The sequence below is a fragment of the Hemicordylus capensis genome, chromosome 2 (assembly GCF_027244095.1).
Source record: "Hemicordylus capensis ecotype Gifberg chromosome 2, rHemCap1.1.pri, whole genome shotgun sequence".
Classification (NCBI taxonomy): domain Eukaryota; kingdom Metazoa; phylum Chordata; class Lepidosauria; order Squamata; family Cordylidae; genus Hemicordylus; species Hemicordylus capensis.
The window spans coordinates 168,385,872-168,408,489 of NC_069658.1; the positions used below are offsets into that span (position 1 = coordinate 168,385,872).

Genomic DNA, 22,618 nt, shown 5'->3' on the forward strand with positions numbered 1-22,618 from the left:
TGGTGCTAACTTCAGCCAGAAGAGTCTCTGAGCCAAGAGCGCTCTCCATCCACAAGGCGCGCTGTGTTTTCTCGGAGGACGTTTTCTCCTTGTGGCACGCTGCTCTCTTCCAGGGGAAGAAGTGGTTTGTGGGAATGAAGGGACAGTTCCTCCTGTTCACCCCTTGTCGTAGCTTGATCCTGCTCTCCCTATACTCATGGTTACTGTGCTATATGTTGGTTACCTACTTTCATGTTATGTCTCTCCTTCTGGTTCGCTTGGCCTAGAAGAACTGGGGCGGGGTTATCCCCGTCAGAGCTATATAGGACTGCCTTTTTAAATTTGATTTGCATAGTCCTGCCCAAGAGCACGTGACGAGGATAACCCATCATGAGATGCCTTGACAGCAACAACCAGAAGAAGCCCTCATGGTGAGTAACCAATGCTTCGTTTTCAACAAACGTTTCCAAAGTGGTTTACACATAGAAATAATAAATAAATAAGATGGACCCCTGTCCTCAAAGGCTCACAATCTTAAAAGAAATATAAGATAGACACCAGCAACAGTCACTGAAGGTATTGTGCTGGGGGTGGATAAGGCCAGTTACTCTCCCCCTGCTAAATAAAGAGAATCACCATGTTAAAAAGGTGTCTCTTTGCCAAGTTAGCAGGGGAGACACCATACAATAGCTCTCGTTTCAGAGAGCAACTATCTCTGAGTGACACCATCTGGAATCTACCGGAGAGATAGAAACAGAACCACTGCAAATCAGTGCCACCTATTCCCAAATCCACCAAGCAATCCAGAAGGATACCATGGTTGATAGTATCAAAAGCCACAGAAAGGTCCAAAAGAACGCACAGAGTCACATCCCCTCTGTCCATTCCTTGAGATATATCATCCATCAGGCCGACCAATGCTATCTCCACCCCTTAGCTTGCCCTAAAGCCAATTTGAAATGGATCTAGATAATCAGTTTCATCCAAATTTGCCGTTGATCAGCCACCACCTTCACAATTACCTTGCCCATCCAATGGAAGTTGGCAACTGGCCTATAGTTATCCATCACCGAGGGCTTTAGGCAGGCTTCTTAAGCAAAGGTCTCACAATTGCCTCCTTCAAACATGGAGGTATCCTGCCCTCCCTCAGTGAGGCATCTATGATGTCAACTAGGCCATCTCTAACAACCTCCCTGCTAGATGTTATAAGCCACATTGGGTAAGGATCCAAAGGACATGGTAGGCCAAACACCTCCAAGGAGTGTGTTCACATCCTCAGGAGTCACAAATTGAAACCGATCCATTCTAATTGAACCAGAGTTGATACTGGACACCCCTGCAGTTGAGCCTGCCGTAACTGTGGAGTCCAAGTCAGCTCGAATGCAAGAGATTTTATCTTCCAAACAATTGTTATAAGCTTCACAGTGGGATAATGAAAAATCCAGATCTATGTTCAGAGAAGAGGGAACTGAGTTAATCCCCTCGCAACTCTGAACAGCTCTGCTGGATGCAAACTTGCAGACACAATACATGCAGAATAGAATCGCGTCTTCGCTGCACGTATTGCCACAGAATAAGCCTTCAAATGGGCTTTGTGCAGCGTCTTATCGGGTTTTGTGTCTTATCAACTTCTTATCGGAAGTTGAGTCTTCTTCCACTTACGCTTTAGTCTTCTCCCTTGCCGCTTCAGCTCCTGTAGCTGTTCAGTATACCATGGAGCTAGTTTCAAAACAGAGTGGAGAAGACGCTTAGGGGCGATAGTATCTACTGCCCTGGTAAGCTCCCTTTTCCAGGTGACAGGTCTCCACCAGGGCATCAACAGAATCACTGGCAGAACCAACCCTGAAATCCTCCATGGTCTCTTGGAACCCTATAGGATCCAATAGCCTTCTTAGGCAGAAATCGAAATAGGTCCTACACCCCTGAAGAGGTGGGTTGTGCCATGAAACCAACTTTAACCAGATGGTGGTCTGTCCACGACAATGGGGTCTCTAGGAGTCGCCACCCATGGAACACCACCCTGATCTGAGCAAGAGACCAAATCGAGGGTGTTACCAGCAGTGTGTTGGCCCCATGACCAGTTTGGATAGGCCTATAGTTCTCATGGCCACTATGAACTCCCGAGCTGCACCAGACAAGCCAGCCCCAAAGTGAAAATTGAAGTTACCCAACACCAAAAGCCTGGGTGACTCCAAAACAAGTCACGAGTCTGTGACCAGCTCTGTCAGCTCAGTTAGGGACTCCATTGGGCAACAGGGTGCTGGGTACACCAATAGAATCTATCCCAGGTTCCCAGCCAAGATACACAAACTCAATATGGTCCAGTTGTCTCACAGAGATCCTGGTAAGAGAGATGTTACTTTGATGGACCACAGCCACTCCACCCCCCCCACCCCCTTCCCCTAACCTGCTCTACCCCTTAGTACCCAGTAGGGAGGAGCTGAGCCCATACTGGGCCACTCGCCTCCCCTAACCAGGTCTCAGTTATGCAAGCCAAGCCAGCTCCTTCATCCATGATCAAATAATGGATTGTTTTAGTCTTATTTTGAATTGACCTGGCATTGCAAAGGAGCAAGCTCAGGTTCTGAGGGTGGTTGGAACTACTCACCGAGGCCTGAGAGCTGACAGGAGAGCTGGAAGGGAAGCAGCTGGTCAATTTCTGGTCTCCCTTCCCCTGTAACGGCCTGCTGACCTGCCAACGCCAAATCAGATGTCAGTTTTGGGTGGTATAAAAATATGTCAAACAAACATTCTATTCCCCACCATTACTGTCATAGCCACTCCAGAACCCCCAGAAGTGCCCCCGGTTCCTCCACCTATACCAGAGCACATAGCTGTAACTAGCCAGGCAATAAAAGAGAAACTGGCACTATAGGGAAGGCGTCCAAGCAGATAAATAAATAGGCCTCAATCCCACCCCCAAAGGCCAGCCTCCTTTGGCAGCCATCTGCAGGAAGCACGCCTGCCGGCAAGCTTTGCCAGAGGCTGCGTCCTCATTGCTGCCCTGCCCTCCCTTTTCCAGGGGCAAGAGTTAGAAAGGCCCCTCCCACAGGAGCCTGCCACCACCCACCTATGGGGCAGAGCTGGCCCAGCTACCCAGTATCTGAGCAAATTAAGGAAGGCAGAGCAGCCAAGTAGCTGCCAAGGAGGAAAGGGGTGGGAGAGGCAGCCCTAAGTCAAAGCCAAGCCAAGCCTGCAGCTCAACTCCTCACCCAGAAGGGAAAGGGGGGAGGGGAGAAGATGAAACCAATACACCTTGCGATGTCTCCTTCATCTTCACAGGCAGTCAAAACTGGGCTAGGGCAGCCTGGGCCCAGGCTTGGCTGCCTGTGGGAACTCACGGGAGCCAACCAGCTCCTGGCGGCTACTCAGCAGCAAACCCGCCTAAGGAGTGCAGTGCCAGCTGCTTTTAACAGGTGCTGTAATACAGGTGGGCACCCGCTATGGAGATCCCCACAATGCACTGCACACTCACCCAGTGCATTATGGGATTTCCAGGGGCTGGGACAACACATCCCAGCCCCCAAACCTCTGCGCTGCCTGGGGCAGCTGGTGACCATCCCAGCAAGGACTCAGCAGTCGTCTGCAGGGGAGGTAAGTTTAAGCAGCCTTCCCTGCCGCTTGCCCGGTAGCCCTCTCATGGGATTGTGAGAAAGGGCCCTTAGTGTTATACCTGAATGTTTATGTCAGGGTTTCTTAACCTTGGGCCCCCAGATGTTGTTGGACTACAACTCCATTCATCCCCAGACATGGCCTTTGTGGCTGAGGGTGATGGGAGTTGTAGCCCAACAACATCTGGGGGGCCAAGGTTAAGAAACCCTGGTTTATGTGATAACAAACATGATAAGTAAAATGCATCAGTATGCCCTACGCGACAAGATAATAAGGGGAGAATTAAGCTTCTAAGATCGTGATAGATAGAGCAGTACAATAAAACATGCCCATTGTCTCAATTGTCCTAGCTACATATAAGGAGACAACTTCCTCCTCCTCCTTCTCCTGCTACCACAGATATTTACTGTATATACTGCTCTTCAACCAAAGTTCTCAAAGTATCATAGAAAACTACATAGAAAAATAAATAATACATAAATAAGATGGTCCCCAGTCCCCAAAGGGCTCACAATCTAAAAAGAAACATAAGGAAGACACCAGCAACAGCCATGGAAGGGATGGTGTGCTGGGGTTGGAGAGGGCCAGTTGTTCTACCCCTGCTAAATATAAGAGAATCACCACTTTAAAAAGTGTCTCTTTGCTCTGTTAGCAGGGGCTAACTGGCCAACCTAGCCAGTTGGCTGCACTGATGCCAAAGAAAAGGTAAGAATATGGGGCTTTTAAACATGGACATCATGCAGTTACCCTGCCTAGAGAGAAAAATTGGTAAAATTTGTTAGAGCAATCGTCTTGCTCCAGTTCCTGAACATTTTGTATCCAGGACAACACTTTCCCTCCCTAACAGGACATCCCTTTCCTGGACCGTCCAGGTCAGTCCTAATAATGTGGCAATCCTAGCCATGACTAAATTCCATTGAAAGCAACAGAATGGGATTTAGGAGTGATTAACTTTGCTTTATTGTCCTTGTTTTGTATCTTGAGTCCATTTGGCTGTCTGTGGCCTCAAAAGCTTGTATATAGAGCTCCCAACTGATCTCTTTCCCATAAAAAGAAACAGCCTTTATGTTGTTTGATAGTGACATGGCAGTAACAACCTCTAGGGCAGACTTTTATTAGATGTGTGAAAAAACCAATAGTGGAGAAACAGCTGATGTGGCTGCCAAGTATTGATCTAATAGCATCAGAAGCAATAGAGAAACAGTTCTGTTTGGCCTCAGTACATCACTTTGCTACTGTCACAGTGAATTAGCAGCAGCAATGCAAAACATTTCTGTTTCCAGGACTCTGTCCCTTAACCAATTCGATTATTTAAAAAATTAAAAAAACCAATGCACATAGCATCCCAAAAATAACCAGGTCAAGTATGCTTACATTGCTATTTATATAATGTAGTGCAAGGTCTCTTGGAGGAGGCATTAAATGGAAGTCATCAGTGCTAAAGGCAGTGACTCTAGACAGGTCTCTCCAAGGACTACTGACTTCACTACCCACAGAGGAATTATTTTCTTACTTCTTCCCTGGGGATAAGCCCACTGGTAGTTCAGCAGCATGGACCACATGCTGTGATAACTGAAAATCATACAACTCCCTGTACCTGAATGCACTAGCTGGAAAGATGTGGGCAGAATACTGAAATTTAAGGTGAAACAGGCAGTAATAGGCTCAAAATTTAGTACCCGAATAACTAAGAGAGGAGTTTAAAATCATAAAATTTCAGAGCAATATATAGGGTGGTGGAGGATGGAAATGAACTTTCTGTTGGGGGTTGTAATTTTTATCCCCCAGTTAATTAGCAGAGCACCAAAGAAGCTACCCGCTCCAGATACAGAGTAGTTGCAGAGTTTAGTTGTTGCAGCTAATTACAGAAGACACATGGAGATTCTTGTAGAACTTGTAGAAGTATTTATTGGAGAAGTACACTTTGGATAGGAAAGACCTATAGAACTACATAATGCATAGGTAGGCGGAGAGATATATATTTCCATCTGCTCTCTAAGAGGAAAGGAAGGGATTCTAACTCAGCACAGGCTATACCTGTAGAGTCATATCAGGGGTCATAGTAGAAACAGGTAGAACAGTTAGGGAGACCCTGAGGCGGTTATCACGGCGGGAGCCCTGGGCAGCCGGATCAACCACCCACACGATTGCCAGCTCTGTGACGGAGCCGGCGGGGGCTGAGGAGCTTGGGGGCCGCACCCCCCGGAAGCTCCAGTATGCCCTGCACGAGCACGCAGGGCATACTGGGGAGACCCCCAGAGCCGGGAGGCAGCTCTTTGCCTCCCCTCCGGGGGTCTACTTGCGAGGAGCCGCAGCACGCTAATCATGATCAGATAGCTCGCTCCACAAACCCGGGCTACGGGGAGGGCTACAGAAGCGGGTGACCCGCTTGTAAACCACCGGGCTCGCCTGCCGGGTGGTTTACATGATCAGCAAAAATCGAGCTAGGCTCTCCTAGCCCGATTTTTGCTGATTGTGAGAATAGCCCCCCTTACTCACTGTCTCTACTCCCAGTGCCCCGAGTGGTCATTAGAATAGTTGGTGCAAAAGGTTGATGCACTGGAAGTCCATCTCCAACACTTTCAGGGGCACTACTTGCTGGAATAACATTTTCAGATAATACTCTACTCTTGTGTCTCTACTCTGCTCTTGTTTCAGTAATCTTACTGTCTAAACAGAAACAGAATATTTTGGGCAAACTGCTATGTCTGTGCCTAACCTTCCTCACAAGGCTGCTGTGAGGATGAAATGGGATAATCCCCTATATGCTACCCTAAACTCCTTGGAGGAAGGAAATAATACAGATGTAACTAAGAGAGCTTCACTTCTAGAAGCTTCTGCCTGCCATAATGTCTACAGCAACTGTAGGTTTGAATTTGGAATGGGGGCTTCAACCAGTAAAAACACTAGGGCCTCCACAAACCTTAATCTGGGCCTGAATGCCAGTATAGTTTTTGATCCCACCTCTTTGCTGGGTTCATTTCACCTGTACTGTTTTGTTTAAACACCAGCAACTGCACCTGCAATTTTTTTTTGGTCTAGGACCGTAAATAAAATTTGACTTGACAACTGCATTTTTATTGTTTGTGGTAGGGGTTGTTACACTTGAACAGGGCAGCATTTGAGATTATATTACAGATTGTATATGTGTGCTAGGGATAGTCCTTATGAAACCTGAGGCTTAAAAACATGGGACATAAGCACATGGAAGGAGACACAGAAGGAAAAAATGGTGAAAAAAAGTGAGCAGAGTTAAGGATCGGAATCTTACTGAGCAACAGGGTTCTGATCCATTCCAGTTGCAAGTAAGGGTCCACGGGCTGCAAGAGAGCCAGCGTAGTGTAGTGGTTAGAGTGCTGGACTAGGACCGGGGAGACCTGAGTTCGAATCCCCATTCAGCTATGATACTAGCTGGGTGACTCTGGGCCAGTCACTTCTCTCTCAGCCTAACCTACTTCACAGGGTTGTTGTGAAAGAGAAACTCAAGTATGTAGTGCACCGCTCTGGGCTCCTTGGAGGAAGAGCGGGATATAAATGTAAAAATAATAATAAGAAGAAGAAGAAGGAAGCTGCTTAGATCATTTTTTAATCAGTGGGTTGTGAAAGCAGCTGATGGAAGCCTATTTGCTTATATTCGTGCTACTTGTGGACACACTAGGGCTGCTATCCTAGCTTGGCATGAGGCAGTCGGGAGTTATTTGCACCTGGCTTCATGCTGCAAGGTAAATGTTGTGCGAATTACACTTGCGGCATTGAGGGAAGTAGCCCCTCCCCTCCCCTCCCCTCTGCTCTTGGCTTTTGTTTTTACAAGTTCACATGGCATGCCTCCGTGTTTTCCTTCTAGCCAATGGGGCAGGGAAGGGAGAGAGAGAGATCACTAAAGAGCTACATCTGCATTTGTAAAGAGAGTATCCCTCTTATCATGCTAATGATTCTATGTCAGTCCTCTACCTGTTTGCTCTGGCATTTTCAGAAAAAGTAGCTTAAAACCAGCATTCTAAAACCCACTAATACCTCAAGATAAGCTAGAATTCGCAAGACAAAGCCTGACATGTGTGGAGTGAGTGCAAGGATTTTGAAGGGACTTTGGGGTAAGTTTGGCTGGTGTGTGAATGCACACACTCTCCCCCAAAGGAGATTTGGGGTAGAAGCCCTGTCTGTAAAGCCCCCAGGAGCTTTTCCAGACAGAGGCTTTAATGCGGGTTTTCTGCAAGTTCAAAGTTACCCCCAAAACCGATGCAAAAAGTGGGGTTTTTACCCCGGATATAAATTGGGCTACACTCTAACGCCGGATGAAAAACCCGAATTATGTGTGAAGTTCTCCCTGATAGCTCACAGGGCTTTGGGGCAAATTTGGCTGATATGTGAATGCACACTTCAGGCCCATAGAGAGGCCAGTGGCGGCCCGTGTTCCTCCCGCCGTGGCCCCACGCCCCATCTCCTGCGTCTGATGTGCAAATTCCTGGCCAGTGCTGCGTTCCAAGCACAGCTGGGAGCTGCTCTCCCTGCTTTCAAAGGCAGGGAGATGTGTTCCCAGCCAGGCTGGGAAGCCAGCGCTTGGTTAAGTGGCTCAAAACGGAGTTGTGCGGCAAGAGGGCTTTGTTTGATAGGCTGGAAGGAATGAGAAGTTAATTGGTAGAGCACGGGTTCTATTGTATCAGCCCCCTAAAGATGCAGCCGCATAATCCACATCGTGCCGTCTTATTTGCCAAAAAGCAGGAGTGAGCAAGTGACACTAATGGAACCGTTAACTCTTTTCTGCAGACCTTTAGCACCTACGAGTCTTATGTGGTGCTGGAAGGCCAAACTGGGAAGAGCCAGCCAATGCAATGGATTGCCTGCTATTGCAGCTATTTCTTAGTGCATCTCTGGCCTGGTGGAGGGTGGAGTCTGCTCTTCTCACAGGCACTGCCACATGATGCAACCTTTTGCAAAAAGCCACCCGCTCTTGTTCGATTGATAAACGGCCCGATCAATTGTTTTCCCTGCTGGACAACTTGTGTTGTGTGTTTGTGCTTGTTTGGGCAGCTGGCAGCTAACGAGAGGCCGTTCAGTAGTCTATGTTTACAGTCAAGAAAGCAAAGCAAACGGCGGGCAAGGCCCAAGTGGCGTGGCATTTACAGTCAATACAGCAAGAAAGAGAAAGGAGGGAGAAGGAACAGAGGCTGTGGACCAAAGTGTGTAAACATAGCCGTACAGTTGCAGGGGGAAGGCGGGGGCCAGAACGGGATGTGTTAGAAAGGATCTGGGGAAGAGTTTGGCTGGGGGTGGGGTGGGGGGCGTTTGTGCCAATCAGAACATGCTGAGCCTTTACATGGCTGGGGAAATGCTCTGATTTTTAATTGACGTTCAAAAGTTTTTAAATCTCTCCATGTGAGAATTGCCATTAAAAATGGCCAGGGGGAATTACGAATGGCTTTTAGGGTAAAGGTTATCATGCAGAACAGAAAGAAGTTTTGCTTCCCTCCTTGTCCACTTGCAGAGAAAGCAAGTATTTTGGAGGCACCAAGGAAGAAAAGGCAAAGTTGGAAATCCTGCAATTGTTCCTCTGCATCAGAAGACAAGCCCCGGCCATGAAGCCACTCACAGAAGAGGCTGTAGAACAGTATATCCAGAATCAGGTAAGGGTGTCTCTGCTTTCGTCCTAGAGATTCTGAAGCCCAAACTCTTGAGGTAGAAATCTCCAGTGCGGGTAGATGTCCAACTGGAGACCTCTTGCTTGCATAAATGTGAAGCTCCCTAAGCTTTTCCATATTGGGACCAGCTGAGAACGGGTTCATATTGTAGGTAAGATACCAAATGTCTAAAATGTCAGGAAAGATCCACAGAATCTAGGATGGGAACAGCTCCTGCCACAATCCTAGTTTAGATCCATGCTATGATCTTGCATTAAGAACAAATACAAGGTCATCTGAGTATACCTTCTGGATTCAGATTACAAGGCTGATGCTCCCATGGCAGACAGCTAGCACTTCTATCCCTTTGGGCAGATAAGAAGGGTTAGAGCAGTGGTTTTTAAAACTTCCCACCTTTAGGAAACTCTCTCCACAAATGAATTGTCTGCTAAGAAGCCCCTAAATGTTGTAGAGGATTCTGGAGCATTTTCTAGAGTGCACATTTGGTTCATGTGGGAACAATATTGGCCAGTTCTGTTATGCCTCAGTATCACCCCCGTGCGAACAGAAAATGCTTGCCTCAAGGTGAATGCAACCATAACCAGGGGTGCGGGTAGGAGATTTGGATTTGAGCTGCAATGCTGGTGGAGAGGCATTGAGATTAAATCTTTCCTCCTTCCATCAAATTTCAGATTAAAACCCCCACTAAAAAACAGGTATCACGTTTTCCTGCAAGAGGCAAGTAGGGGCTAGCTGGGGTTGATTGGAGAAAATGATGTAAGAGGGGAAAGGTTAGCTCTTCTTCCACCATCACCAGGGCATCAATCCAAAGCTCCCCATCTCATGACTACATTTCACAACTCCTCCCCGCAACCCCCCCCCCCAAAGCAGTAGATCTAATCGTATATATCCTGATTTCGTTTCTGATTTGAACCTGTTTCCCCCACCCCCCCATTAACTGTTGAGCAGAGTGTGAAAATCACTGGGGTTTGATCATTTGGATAATGGACCCTGAATGGAAATGGATAAGTCCCACCAAACCAGACTGAGAAGTTAAATGGTTGGCAAGTGTGTGTTATTAAAGAATCCCGGATAATAGAACCAGAAGGAAAAGTGGAATATAAATGTTTAAAAAATTAAAAAGATAGCAGGCAACTGTTTGGATGAAAAGAGACTAGAAAGAAAAGCATTGATTTATGTATAGTTTAGTTGCCAGAAATTTAGGCAAGGTGAGGCCTGTGTCTAAAACATTTAAAAAGCAGATGCTTTTGTGGGCCAGAGCTCACTTTATCATGTGAATGACATGATTACCTGTGTTGATAGGTTTAAATGCCTTGAGAGCAGAGTGGAAAAGAAGACTTTGTGGGTGGTTGGGTGGCTTTTACAAAGTTCAAGCGATGTAAGATAGAGACAGCTGTAGGAACATCTCCAATGCAGAGCACAACTGAATATAAATTGCAGTCAAGTGAGTGCAAGATCCAATCAGTGGGGGTGTGACCCACACTTGCCTAGTAGCAAGATCAACAGTGTAAATAACTGGGACAATTACCTTCTGGTAACAACCTGTTTCCAGGATTTGGTGAGACTGAAGGCCAAACAAGATGTGAAGTGGGAGTTCTGTGTACTGGAGTTTCCAATATCTTTTTTCCCCTTCCAAAAAGCAGCCACAGAAGGTGGAGTCTAACTGTTTGACCCTTCATCAGTTCCCTGACTTCAGTTGCCCCTCGGCTCAACACTGCTATTAGCTATGGACAGAATTACATACAAACACAATAGTGATGTCTGTATGATTTTCCCCTCTGCTACTAATAGCAGCTTTGTCAGGAGAGGGGGGAGTATTTGCATTGGGGAGTCTGCACAAGAGTGAAGGTTAGACTGTCGTCCCACCCCGACACAGTGGCCCCAATCCAAATTGCCGCCTTCTCTCCAGCTGCTCTTTGCAAAAAAACAAACATCAAGAGCTTCAAGCACAGAATTCCCACGTCAAATCTAGTTTGGTTGTCAAATTTGCCAAAATTGGTTGTCAAAATTGTCAGATTTACGGATGAAATCCAGTTGAGGAGTAGATTCTCATTTGATGGATTTTTCCAGTTGCTTTTGGGCATTAGTGTAGGTAGGCAAGCTCAGATTACACAGTGGAAATAGAGGAAATGTGTCTTGGGCAAGCTTAATAACAGAATTTTTCATTGCATGAAGTGCCTAGTTTTCTACCTTGTAAGAACACAGCCAAATTCACACTGGCCAGGAGGCTTTACACACAGGGCTTTTACTTTGAATCTCCTCTGGAATGGAGTGGACCAGTCCACATATTAGCTGATTTACCCTGAAGTCCCTGCAGGCTATCAGGGACCAGTACGAACATGACTCTGTTTCCCCCCGAATCGAGGCTGCACATTCTGGCTTAGCCCAAAGTATGTCTGGCTTTTAAAAATCCTGTATTTCCAGGGGCTTTTGAAACCATCCCCACCCCCCGGGCTTCTGCTATGATTCAAAGTTTTTCTTTTATGTGCAGAGGGACCATTGTCGATAATTCAACTTACACTTCCATGTGTGTTTTAAAAATGTCTGCTTAGTAGACTTCCATAACACCAAATGTCAGCAAAGGAGAGTTTGAGAGCTCAGACTGGTGTGTTCTTTGAGTGATTTGCAAGTGCTGGGGGTGTGGATGGGAGGGGTTGTGGCAGATTGATGCAATTATGTGAAAGGAGTCCAGAAGGGGAGTGGGGGAAGGGAGAAATTCCTGAGTTAAACGCAAGCACATGTAAAATGTGGGTCTTCCTATGCTTTCAAGTTTGGTCACCATAGGAACACAGCTTACATATGCAGATGTTTAGAAGCTTAACAGCAGAGACTGCAGGTTAGATGCAGTCCTTTGTGTCCTAAGTCCTTTGTGTCAGCTGATTTTTTCTTCATCACAGTGTGATAGCAATTATTTCACAAAGGCAAGTTCATTATAAAGACCAGCAAAGATTTGGGTCAGATTTGGCAGGTTGTGGTTAAGCGTTCTGTTGTTTTGACTTGTCAATTTTGTGGAAATCTGGTCCGCTGTCAAACTAAAAAAAACCTGAAGGGATGCGTCTCGTGCCTCTTCCTGGGATGTGATCTGTTGGAGGAAATAACCTGAGCAAGCAGTGGGAACGCACATAGGAGAAAGATTGCAGGGAGTGCGGGGAGGAGCCCACGGCTATGTGAACTGTCCCTCTAATCCCCTGAATTAAATTGCCTTGAATCTACTGTGAAGTAGATTTGCTCCTCAGATACCCCGCGGCATAAAGCCATGTATGAATAACTCCCAGGAGCATTCCCAGATGGGTCTTTTAGTTTGTATTGCCACTGGAATAGAGGGTGTGCATTTACACATGGGCCAATTTACCCCGAAGTCAGTGTGACATATCAGAGGTACCCCATACAGGATTTGAGTTTCCCCCCTTCTTATTGGAACCTAGCCTGATTTATGTCCAGGGTTAAAAAAAATCCACTTTTTGTGTTGGAGTATCCGATATTCCCCAGACTTGCAGCAACAGCTCACAGTAAAGCCTGCTGTCTGGGAAAGCTTTGGGTGAATGACTCCCCCTCACATGCTGGGCCAGGATTTAACTCTTGAGCTTTCAGCATACACAGGAAGGGGTCCACCTTAACGGGTGCTTAACCTTTCCAAGGAAGCTGTAACTCCTGTACATCTTTTGCACATGTGAATATTTTGCTGCTCAGGGGCATCGCTAGGGGAGAGGGGGCCCATGTTCGCCCCTCTCTGCAGTGGCTCCTCAGAGTGAGGGAGATAATGAAGAAAACAGGAAGGGGTGGAGCTGGGGGCCCCTCGGGAGCTTTGAACCCACCCACTCAATTCTAGCTACACGCTGTTGCTGCTTCCACAACATGCCTTTGCTCAGGACTTGCCATTTGAGCTAGGAGGTGTGTGATCAGCTGTGGACTGTTGAAGTCCTGAGGCAAAAGCAAATAAAAGGTGATTTAAGAAAATTAATGTGTAGGATTCCCCCTCCTGCCACCACCTATCAAGAGATAGACGTCTGCAGTATTGATCAAGTGTGCCATCAGCCTCAGAGATGGTTGCTAAGTTTGAGATTTTGCCATATGTTTACACACATTCCAGGGGGTGCCTGGATCAGTGGCTCTGTGTGGCTACCCTCTGGCATGTGGGGCATGTGGGTTTGGGGCTGTTTGTAATGTTGGCTTATGTCCGCAGGTGGACCTGAGGCACCGGATGGTGTCCAAGGCTGTGGATGAAGTGCAGAAGATCATACTGCAGCTAACCACAGAAATTAGCAACAAGGACTCTCGTTTCCAGGCAATCTCCAACTCTGGCATTCATAACGAAAACATGAAGGTAAGGCACAGGCTCCTTGCTTTGGCATGCATGTAGTGAATGAGTGACGCCTGGGTGCCACTCCTATTGGAAAGATGCTGCTCTTGTCACAGATTCCAATCAGGCTTGGCGCCTCTGGCTTCTTCCTCTGTGCCATAGTGTTGCAGCCTTTATGAGGCATAAGCCTCCTTGAACACCATGATAGCCTGTGGGGTATTATTCAAAGCACAGAAGTACCCACTGAACAGTCAGCCATCCTTTGTCTGCTGCTGCTTCTTTCCTCTCATATCAGCTCTTAAGAGGGCTTCTAGCAGATTGCGGGAGGCAGATTGGGAAAGAAATGTGCATCTCATTTCACTCTCCACCCATGTGTAAGTCATGCCAGCAGAAGTGGGCAGGGCACCCTCTGAATATGCATTCAAAATTCACTGGTCAACTTTTGCTCATTTATTCAAGGCCAAAGAGTTTACACTGACCACCAGCATTGGACAATTAGTGGTAACCAGGAGCACATTCTCTTGCAGGAATTAAAACAAAGAGCCCTTTCTCATGACTGGAGCTACCCAGGTAGGAGAGAGTGAACCCAGACAATTCATGTCGTCTGGGCCACCAGGAGCCTCCTGATCCAGCTGCTCCAGAGTTGGGTAGTCCAGATATGCTACCCAGGTACAAAGGAGGAAACGGGAACTCGTCTGACATCACTTTGTGGTCATCTGGAGCACTGCCGGGGTTAAAATGGCTGCTGGGACTGGCAGCCATAGAGTCCAGTATACAGCAAGGCCAGGGAGAGGAGCGCTGCTGCACTGCCGCGGGCTGCTTCTCCACTGCTTGTGCGGCCCATGTGTGATATGGGAGGACTTCCTCCTCTTGATTCCACTTTGGGAGTCTGCCACCACACTGGCCATGTGGGCACATGAGCGGTAGAGCTCTAGAGAGCCTCCTATCGTCTGGGGGAAGGCAGCTAAGATCCTGCCTTCCCCACCCCCAGTCCATCCCACTTTGGTCATGAGAACGAGCTCGTTGTGTCATATAGTATCAGTGGTAATTGGTTGAATATATTATGCAGTTGGCAGTACCTGATCCTCTTTGGCCATGGAAATGCTCTCCCATGTACTTAGGATGAGTGCTAATATTGTAACTATGGTGATATTTAGTTGTGTATAAGCTACTGACAGAAATTAAAAGTGATAGGGGAAGGGTACATTTTAGGGATAGTAACTGAGTGCATAAGGTTTTTAAGAGAACTTCTTCTTTAACATGAGCCCCATCATCCATCGAATTCTTCTGGAGAGGTATGTCTATGGTTGCCACCAGCTCGTCTGGTGGCTACTCGGGGACAGGCCTTCTCCGTTAGCTGCTCCTGGGCTTTGGAATATGCTCCCTGTTGAGATAAGAGCCTCTCGATCTCTGGAAACTTTTAAAAAGGCACTGAAGACATATTTGTTCACCCAGGCTTTTAATTAGATTTACAGGTGAAACTCGGAAAATTAGAATATCGTGCAAAAGTCCATTAATTTCAGTAATGCAAATTAAAAGGTGAAACTGATATATGAGACAGATGCATTACATGCAAAGCGAGATAAGTCAAGCCTAAATTTGTTATAATTGTGATGATCATGGCGTACAGCTCATGAAAACCCCAAATCCACAATCTCAGAAAATTAGAATATTACATGGAACCAAGAAGACAAGGATTGAAGAACAGAACAATATCGGACCTCTGAAAAGTATACAGTGTACTGTGCTTGATTGGCCAGCAAACTCGCCTGACCTGACCCCATAGAGAATCTATGGGACATTGCCAAGAGAAGGATAAGAGACATGAGACCAAACAATGCAGAATTGCTGAAGGCCGCTAATGAAGCATCCTGATCTTCCATAATACCTCATCAGTGCCACAGGCTGATAGCATCCATGCCACGCCGCACTGAGGCAGTAATTGCTGCAAAAGGGGCCCAAACCAAGTACTGAATACATATGCATGCTTATACTTTTCAGAGGCGTTTCTTCTCACTTTGCAGTTTTGTGATTATTAGAGTGTTCATGTCTTATTTACCAATGGTAAGCAAAAGCCCCAAAATATCAATTCTTTCCAGAAAAACTAAAATAATACATTTGTTTGTTTCAAAGCATCAGGCAAAGTTCACAGTTTCATTATTATGGCCACCCACTAATAAGCAAATGTTTTCTATCTGCAAATCAATATCTTAGTGGCTGAATAAGTACCTACAGCTGGGCAGATGAGTTTTATACCGAGGCTGGCCTGACTCATGGAGAGTGAAGCAGATGGGAAATGGTTGCTAGGTGTCCTGAGCCCTATTCAGACATTCTGTTGAGCCTTCATGTGTTTGTGTGAATGATTGTATCTGTGTTCCTTTTTAAAAGTGAACCTGGGTACGAGTTCCTCAAATGTACAGATAGGGAGTGTAACGATGTTTATTTAGCTGGTTGATGAACATAATAAAGGTATCTGAATCTGAGAGGAAGTATACCTCTGTACCTTCAGCATATCATGTGAATGACTATGCCTGCATTCAGATCTGCTCCTGTGTATATTGTGCGAGTGTTGAACAAAACATGCTCTGGTACCATCATAATTTACATGCAGCTGTGGGAGGGGATGGGGTGATTTGGATGGGGTGGTGGGGGTCAGGGCTTCCTTCCAGATCGGGGGTCTCTTGAGGCATCAGGCATGCTGATTCAGTACACCTGCTTCCTACAAATTATATGGGAAGAATGCCAGTTCCAGGTACCTTAAGAGCTCAAACAAAGGGCTGCCCAGGGACTATGTTTCCAAGTACATATTTGGAAAAACTGGTCAGCTTTCATCCAGTGCAGGACTAGTCTTGAAGTACTACTTCCTACATATATGGTTTGATGTTAAATTTATTTATTTGTGTGTAATGATTTATATCCCACCTTTCTATATTAAAAAATACTCAAGGTGGCTTACAACATTTGAAAACAACAAAGAATACGTAATCTAAAAATAACCCAAAAAAAACCTTGAAAGCAGCAGCCCAAATAAAACAGCAGTAGAATAAAAACTCAGCTAAAAATAACCGAATCTTTAAAAAGCCTGCTGAAACAAAAACTGCTTTCAGGTCCCACCTAAAGTTGGCCAATAAAGAAATCGGGTGGACCCTTCTCGGGAGGCGATGCCACATTCTCGGTGTCACAATCAAAAAGTCTCTGTCTCTTTTATTCACCCTATTCATCTCGGTTGACAGGGAGATGGAGAGAGAGGCTTCAGAAGCAAAGCAAAGCTCTCTGGCAGGTTTATAGGGGTTGGCATTAGCCAGCATGAATGGGAAGCTGCTGTCTGGATGCCCCTTGAGGTGCTTTGCAGAGGATGGAGACCTCATCAGGTCTTGGCTGGGTGGAAGGCTGTGGGAGAGGAAGAGGGCAAATGAAGCTCCACTAATGCCCATCAGGCTCTTGGACCTGGTAGAAGGATGAGGTGAGGCTGCGTGGTGCTCTTCCTCTCTGTTTCCCCGCAGTCCTTCCCAGGTCCTTTCTCACTTCCGTTCTGAAAGTGGGTGCTCCTGTTTCCTGAGCAAACTCTTTCAAGAGGCATTTTGTCGTAACACTTCAAGGAACGGGAGAGAATTGTGAGGTATCAGATTGCCACCAGAGGTTGTGTTTCAGGGTCTTCTGTGTGCTTCTTGGGCACATCATGTGCCTGTTCTGTGCCCACATTCAGCCTGCATTGGCTTCCCTGCTTCACTACCCTGTAGTCGGGTTGCCATATTCAAGCTTCCCAAATCCGGGCGGCCTAATTTGCATAGTGTGCAAATTTTGTGGCAACTAATTTGCATTTATGTATTTATTTATTTGACAGATTTGTATACTTTCCCTTCCTTCTCTGCCCTCCATTGTGATCGGATCCAGAGTCAACCTGGGCAATACTGGCAGCGCATTTGAAATCCGTGTAAATCCGGGTGGAATTTAGCTGCCGAGTGGAGGAGCCAAAATCTGGGGGCTACCCTAAATTCCGGGGGACATGGCAACCCTACCCTGTAGATAGATGCGGGTGGGGGAAACATGGAACTGGCATAGCAAGGAACATTTTCACAAGGTCAGGAACCAAGTCAAAGCAGAGTTTTCTCTGCTTCTGGAAAGGTGATTGATCTGGGCAGGGTGTTCAAAATGCATGCTGCTCCATATTCTGAAGCAGTCCCATCCCTAGGCTGCAAAGTGGGTATCTTTCTCTTCTTGGATTTCACCACCGTTAGCGGTTTTGGTGAATGCTGACTGCATTTCTAGCTAGCTAATGTAGCGCTTTTCTGTCTGTGTTCTGTCTACTTGCTTTCCTCGCTCCTGCTGTCAGGATCAGCCAGCCTTACTGGCCAAGTGGTCAGCTCTGCTTCAGGGGAAGCGCCCATTCCACCCATCTCTCCAGGTACAAACACCTTGCATGGATTCCCCCCAAACTGCCTCATGCCCACTTCTTCCTCCAGATCACCACCCCGTACCTCCCACCCCATTAGCTACTTTTACTCACCTCTCACTCACCCAGGCCTTCCTGGAATGTGCTAAAAAGCCCAAGCCCCTGTTTCTAACTTCTTTTGCTACCTTGGAATCCCAACTACTACTACTATGAATATTTATATACCGCTTTTCAACAAAGGTTCCCAAAACAGTTACTTAGAGAAAAATAAACAAAACAATAAAATAAAATGGCTCCCTATCCCCAAAGGGCTCACAAGCTAAAAAATAACATAAGATAGACAGTAGCAACAGCCACTGGAGGAATGCTGTGTTGGGGATGGATAGGGTCAGTTGCTCTCCCCCTGCCAAATAAAGAGATGGATTCTCAGCTGGAGGATTCTAAACTTGGGGAGATGCTGGCCAGTCTGGGCTGCACATAATTTGGCTGGCCTTTTGTTGCCCCCGGGCTTTGCATTCCACAGAGTTTGTCTTCTTTACCAGACACTAGATTTCCTGTATGAAACCAAAGGTGCTGGGGGCCTTGTCTGCAGCTGCACAACATGAGCAGCACATACAGGAGCATGTCCAGCTGTATGCTTAGGTAAGGGGGCCTCCAAGGAGGCTTTGTACTTTGGAAATGTGTTAGCTAGGAATCTCAGGTCCTCAGCTGCGTGACATTTCCCCACTTAAGAACCTTCTTCCCACCACAACTTTTCCCTCAGGATTGCATTGACTGTTGCTTGGTGCAACATAGTGGGTCGGGGGTGTTGCTCACATCTCCGAGGTGCATTGCCCTAGTGCTGCTACCATGCACCACCCAATATGCAAACTGATGTTGGAGGGATGGGATCATTTTTGCACATACTTTTCTGTTTTCTGCTGATGAATGATGGCTTTTTAAAAAAAAGCATTCACAGCATTCTGCAGTGGAATTCAAAACCACAGGTGCTAATCCAGCATGTTGGTACATTCCTTTAGAATGCTGCACATGTAACAGGATGATGTGTTGGTTCTTGGAGACAGAAACAGTTGGTGCTGCACAGGCCCTCTTTGAAACACCTTCCTGTTAGGGATGTTCATGAGCCAGTTCGGTGTTGGGATTTTGTGATTATTTAGCAAAGCACCAAGGAAGCTACCATTCCAGTTACAGAGTGCAGAGTTTAGTTGTTGCAGCTATTTAGAGTAACATGCATGGAGATCACTGTAGAGTCTCTAAACTAAATGCATTAAACTAAGTGCATTTGAGATAGGAAAGACCTATCCTATCTATCAGCTACATAATGAATAGGTGGGGGTGGGAGAGAGAGATGTTTCCATCTTCTCCCTAGGAGGAAAGGAAGAGGACTGACTCCTTACAGGAAGTACCTGAGGAGTCCTATCAGGGGTCCTGGAGTAGGGATAAAGTAGGGACAGGTAAGGAGACCCTCACTCACTCTCTCTACTCCCAATGCCCCTAGTAGTCATTCGGATAGTTGGTGCAAAAGGTCGATGCACTGGAACTCCATCTCCAACATTCGGCGCCTCCTTTGGGAAGTGCCAGACTGGCTTAGGCGCCAGCAGGGAAAACAGGTCCCTAGTAGGGAAGCAGGTCCTTAGCAGGATCTTTATCTGCTCTGCTGCCACCCTGACATTTTTCCATGTGCAGTGCCTGCGCTAGTCAAGGCTGTGTGCAGCGGCAGCTCTGTTCCCTGGAGCCTGCGCATGTGGCATGGCTGCTGCACAGGCTGCAGGGAACAGCACCACAGCTATGTGCGGCCTTTGCTAGTGTGAGCACCGTGCCTGGAAAAGTGGAGCAGGTAAGGATCCTGCTTCCCTGCTTCTTAAGGGAACCACTCCCTGTCCCACCGAACCAATTTGGCTGTGGGCGCCCAAGCTGGTTCAGATTCCCAAGGGGGGCACCGAACCAGCTCATGCATACCCCTAACAGGAAGTTTCCCTGCTTCTTAAGGGAACCTCTCTCCGCCCTGCCTGCGACTGCACGAGCCCTTTGTGCACATTCCTACTTCCTGTGGAGAAAATCCTTTATTATTATGGCTTATCCCTTTATTTTCCTGTCAGATGTCCTGCCTGCTCCAGTCACTCCTTGTGCCTTCAGCACATCTCTCACAAAGGAAGCATCACACATGTGCACCTCTAGCAGGACGTTCCTGTTAATCGTTCTCCCAAGGAGATGGAGGAAGCATTTTCCATGTCTCCCCATTGCCGTGTGTCCCATTTTCCATGGAGGTCACAACTGTCAAAAGTATATGTACAAAAGATGTCCTTCACCTCTAGTTAAACCCTGCCCATAGGCCATCCCCTCAACTTACCTAGCCATGAGAAGATTCTCTTCCCTGCTCCTCACCCCTGATTTGTTGGGGCCCAACCCCCCCCTCACCCTCCTTTCTTGAGCCTGCAGAGTTCAAAATAGGAACTGTTTCTCTATGGACTTTGCCAGCTTTTGGATACCCATGTATTCATTGATTGCAAGTATGGACTCTAGATCTAGATGCTGCTTAGAAGTATTTCATGTTTAGGTTAGTTAGAATGGAACAGCTTTCTTTCTCTTCCGTGACCTGCATGATTTTCCTCTTCCTAGATCCTAATAAAGCTTTTCTTAATTTGGACCATTAGGGGTTTGAGTGAATTGCTTTGACATCCCAAAGATCCTTTTCCCTGCGTAGCCTAGCTGAATGCACACACTACCCACCCAGTCATAATAAGGGAGTGGGCAGAGTGGTTTGCTGCCCAGAGAGGAGAGAGTCAGCTGGCTGTATATTCCCCACAAAGTGCCTTCTGTCTTGAAGGGTGGGGCTGGCAGCAGGAAGTTCCTAATTGGTCAGGGTTGTGAGTCAGCAGGGATGCTGATCCTATTATGTCATTTCTCCTCTCTTAATGGTCTCCCATTCAAATGCAAACCAGGGTGGACCCTGTTTAGCAAAGAGGACAATTCATGCTTGCTGCCACAAACCTCCAAGAGGCTACTTGTAGCCTGCTGCTCTGCTCCCTTCTTCTCCTTTTCAGACTGGCTGGTCCTTCTTCTAGCCACTTCCTCTCCCAACCTTTCTGAATTTGTCCAGGTCTTAGCACCCAGCCAGTTCCTCATCACTATCCCCTTGCTTGGCCTGATGGGCTACAAAGAGCGCCAGGTTCGGCACTGGCGTTACTACACGGCACATGGAGCAAAGCTCCTGTCTCCGGTCAGGGACCCAGAGGAGCTGCAGCAGTGGCTGGAAGTGGAGCAGTTCTCCCAGAGTGTGCAGCAGTGGCATGAGACAGACGTCAACATCGAGGGTGACCTTGTGCCTGCCAAAGTCCTGGCTGTCTTCCGAGAACTCGTGGAGAAATCCATCCTCTCGTGCCATCTGACAGGTGAGTTTGCTGTGGATGGTACAGAAGGAGTGGCCCCAAGGCCTTGTAGGCAGCACTTTCTCAGCCACAGGCACTCACGATGCCTCACCTCTCAGCTGACCTTCCTGTCAGTCCCTCTCCCACCTCTCAGCAGCTTTTCCTGCCCCCTCACACAGTCACCTCCTGAATACAGAGACTGGCTAGCTATAAGCTTCCTTGCGCCCCCTCTAGCAGGCATTGAGCAGAAAGATGGCCTAGGCAAATGGCATATCCCTTGACACAGGGCCAGCTTTCAGTTTCAGGGGCCTCTTGGGAAGCTGCCCTCCATGGGCCTCCTCTGGCCTGAGGAGCCCTCCCAAAGTTCACGCTGGGACTTATCTTGGTGGGTGAGATGTGAGGGGAGAGAGGAGGTCATAACAAAGCAGCTCCCTTGGCTACAAGTGTCACTCTCTGCCTCTACCACATGAAGACTATGGGCACAGAGGCCACATCAGGGATCAGCAGTGGGCTCTTTGGAGAGGCCTTGGCAGCTGTCCAACTGGGCAGATGGGAGGACATTTTTTCTTCTTGCTCTTGGCATTTCTGTTTCCTAGAAAAGGGCCTGCCTCCTCTTGATTGTCCGTTGAAAGCACCTGAACAACTGGCAGAGAAAAAGAAACAAGGGAGATTCTCACACTGGGAGTAGCTACTGATTCTGGGGCAGACATGGACAACATAAGGCATGTGGGCCACTTGTGGCCCTCTCCCTTGCTACTGGCATCTCTCTGGAGGGAACCCAAGTAATCGCTATCTAGGGTCTTTCCCCATCTTTTCAGGGGGGCATATGGGGCCCAAGGAGGGTGGTGTGGGTGGTGTGTGGGAGAATGCCTGCTATCTCCTCTGTTGTTCCTCCTCTCCCTGGATTCAGAGGTACATGGCGAGACAGCACCAGTCTCTTTCAGCCCTGCTTCAGCTGGACAGCTATTCCACATGGCCTGCCTGTATCTGAGGCTGTGCACACAAGCACAGCCCTACCTAGGTTAGGGCAGTCTCACCTGGGTTGGGCTGCTTGTGTGCAGTGCCGGGATCGAGACCAATCCCGGTACTGCCTCACCTGATCGCCCAGTTTTTTAACCCGGGCCTTTGCTTGCGTTAAAGGGTGCAAGTGCAGCCCGAGTACACCCAGTTGGGCAGCAAGAGCAGTTGGCTGAGGGAGGATCCCTCAGTGCGCACCCTGCTCCTGACGCAAGCGCATTGAGGGATGCTGGAGGACTTCCTCCTCCGGCTCCCTCCTCTGCTGCCCGCTGCAGTGCCACAGGCTTGCCTCCTAGCTTGCAGGGCCTTAACC

The 22,618-nt window shown here is 47.5% G+C and overlaps 1 protein-coding gene across 2 annotated transcripts in view; it reads left to right on the forward strand.

Moving 5' to 3' along the window:
* MAB21L3 (mab-21 like 3) overlaps positions 1-22,618 on the forward strand; it is a 51,669-nt gene that overhangs the window by 21,734 nt on the left and 7,317 nt on the right. Inside the window, exons 2-5 of one of the 2 annotated variants that reach the window (XM_053294761.1) lie at positions 9,074-9,212; positions 13,411-13,551; positions 17,861-17,932; positions 21,021-21,312. In XM_053294761.1, the coding sequence (XP_053150736.1) occupies positions 9,074-9,212; positions 13,411-13,551; positions 17,861-17,932; positions 21,021-21,312 (644 nt within the window). The remainder of the gene's footprint in view (positions 1-9,073; positions 9,213-13,410; positions 13,552-17,860; positions 17,933-21,020; positions 21,313-22,618) is intronic. The other variant, XM_053294762.1, reaches the window with a different exon arrangement.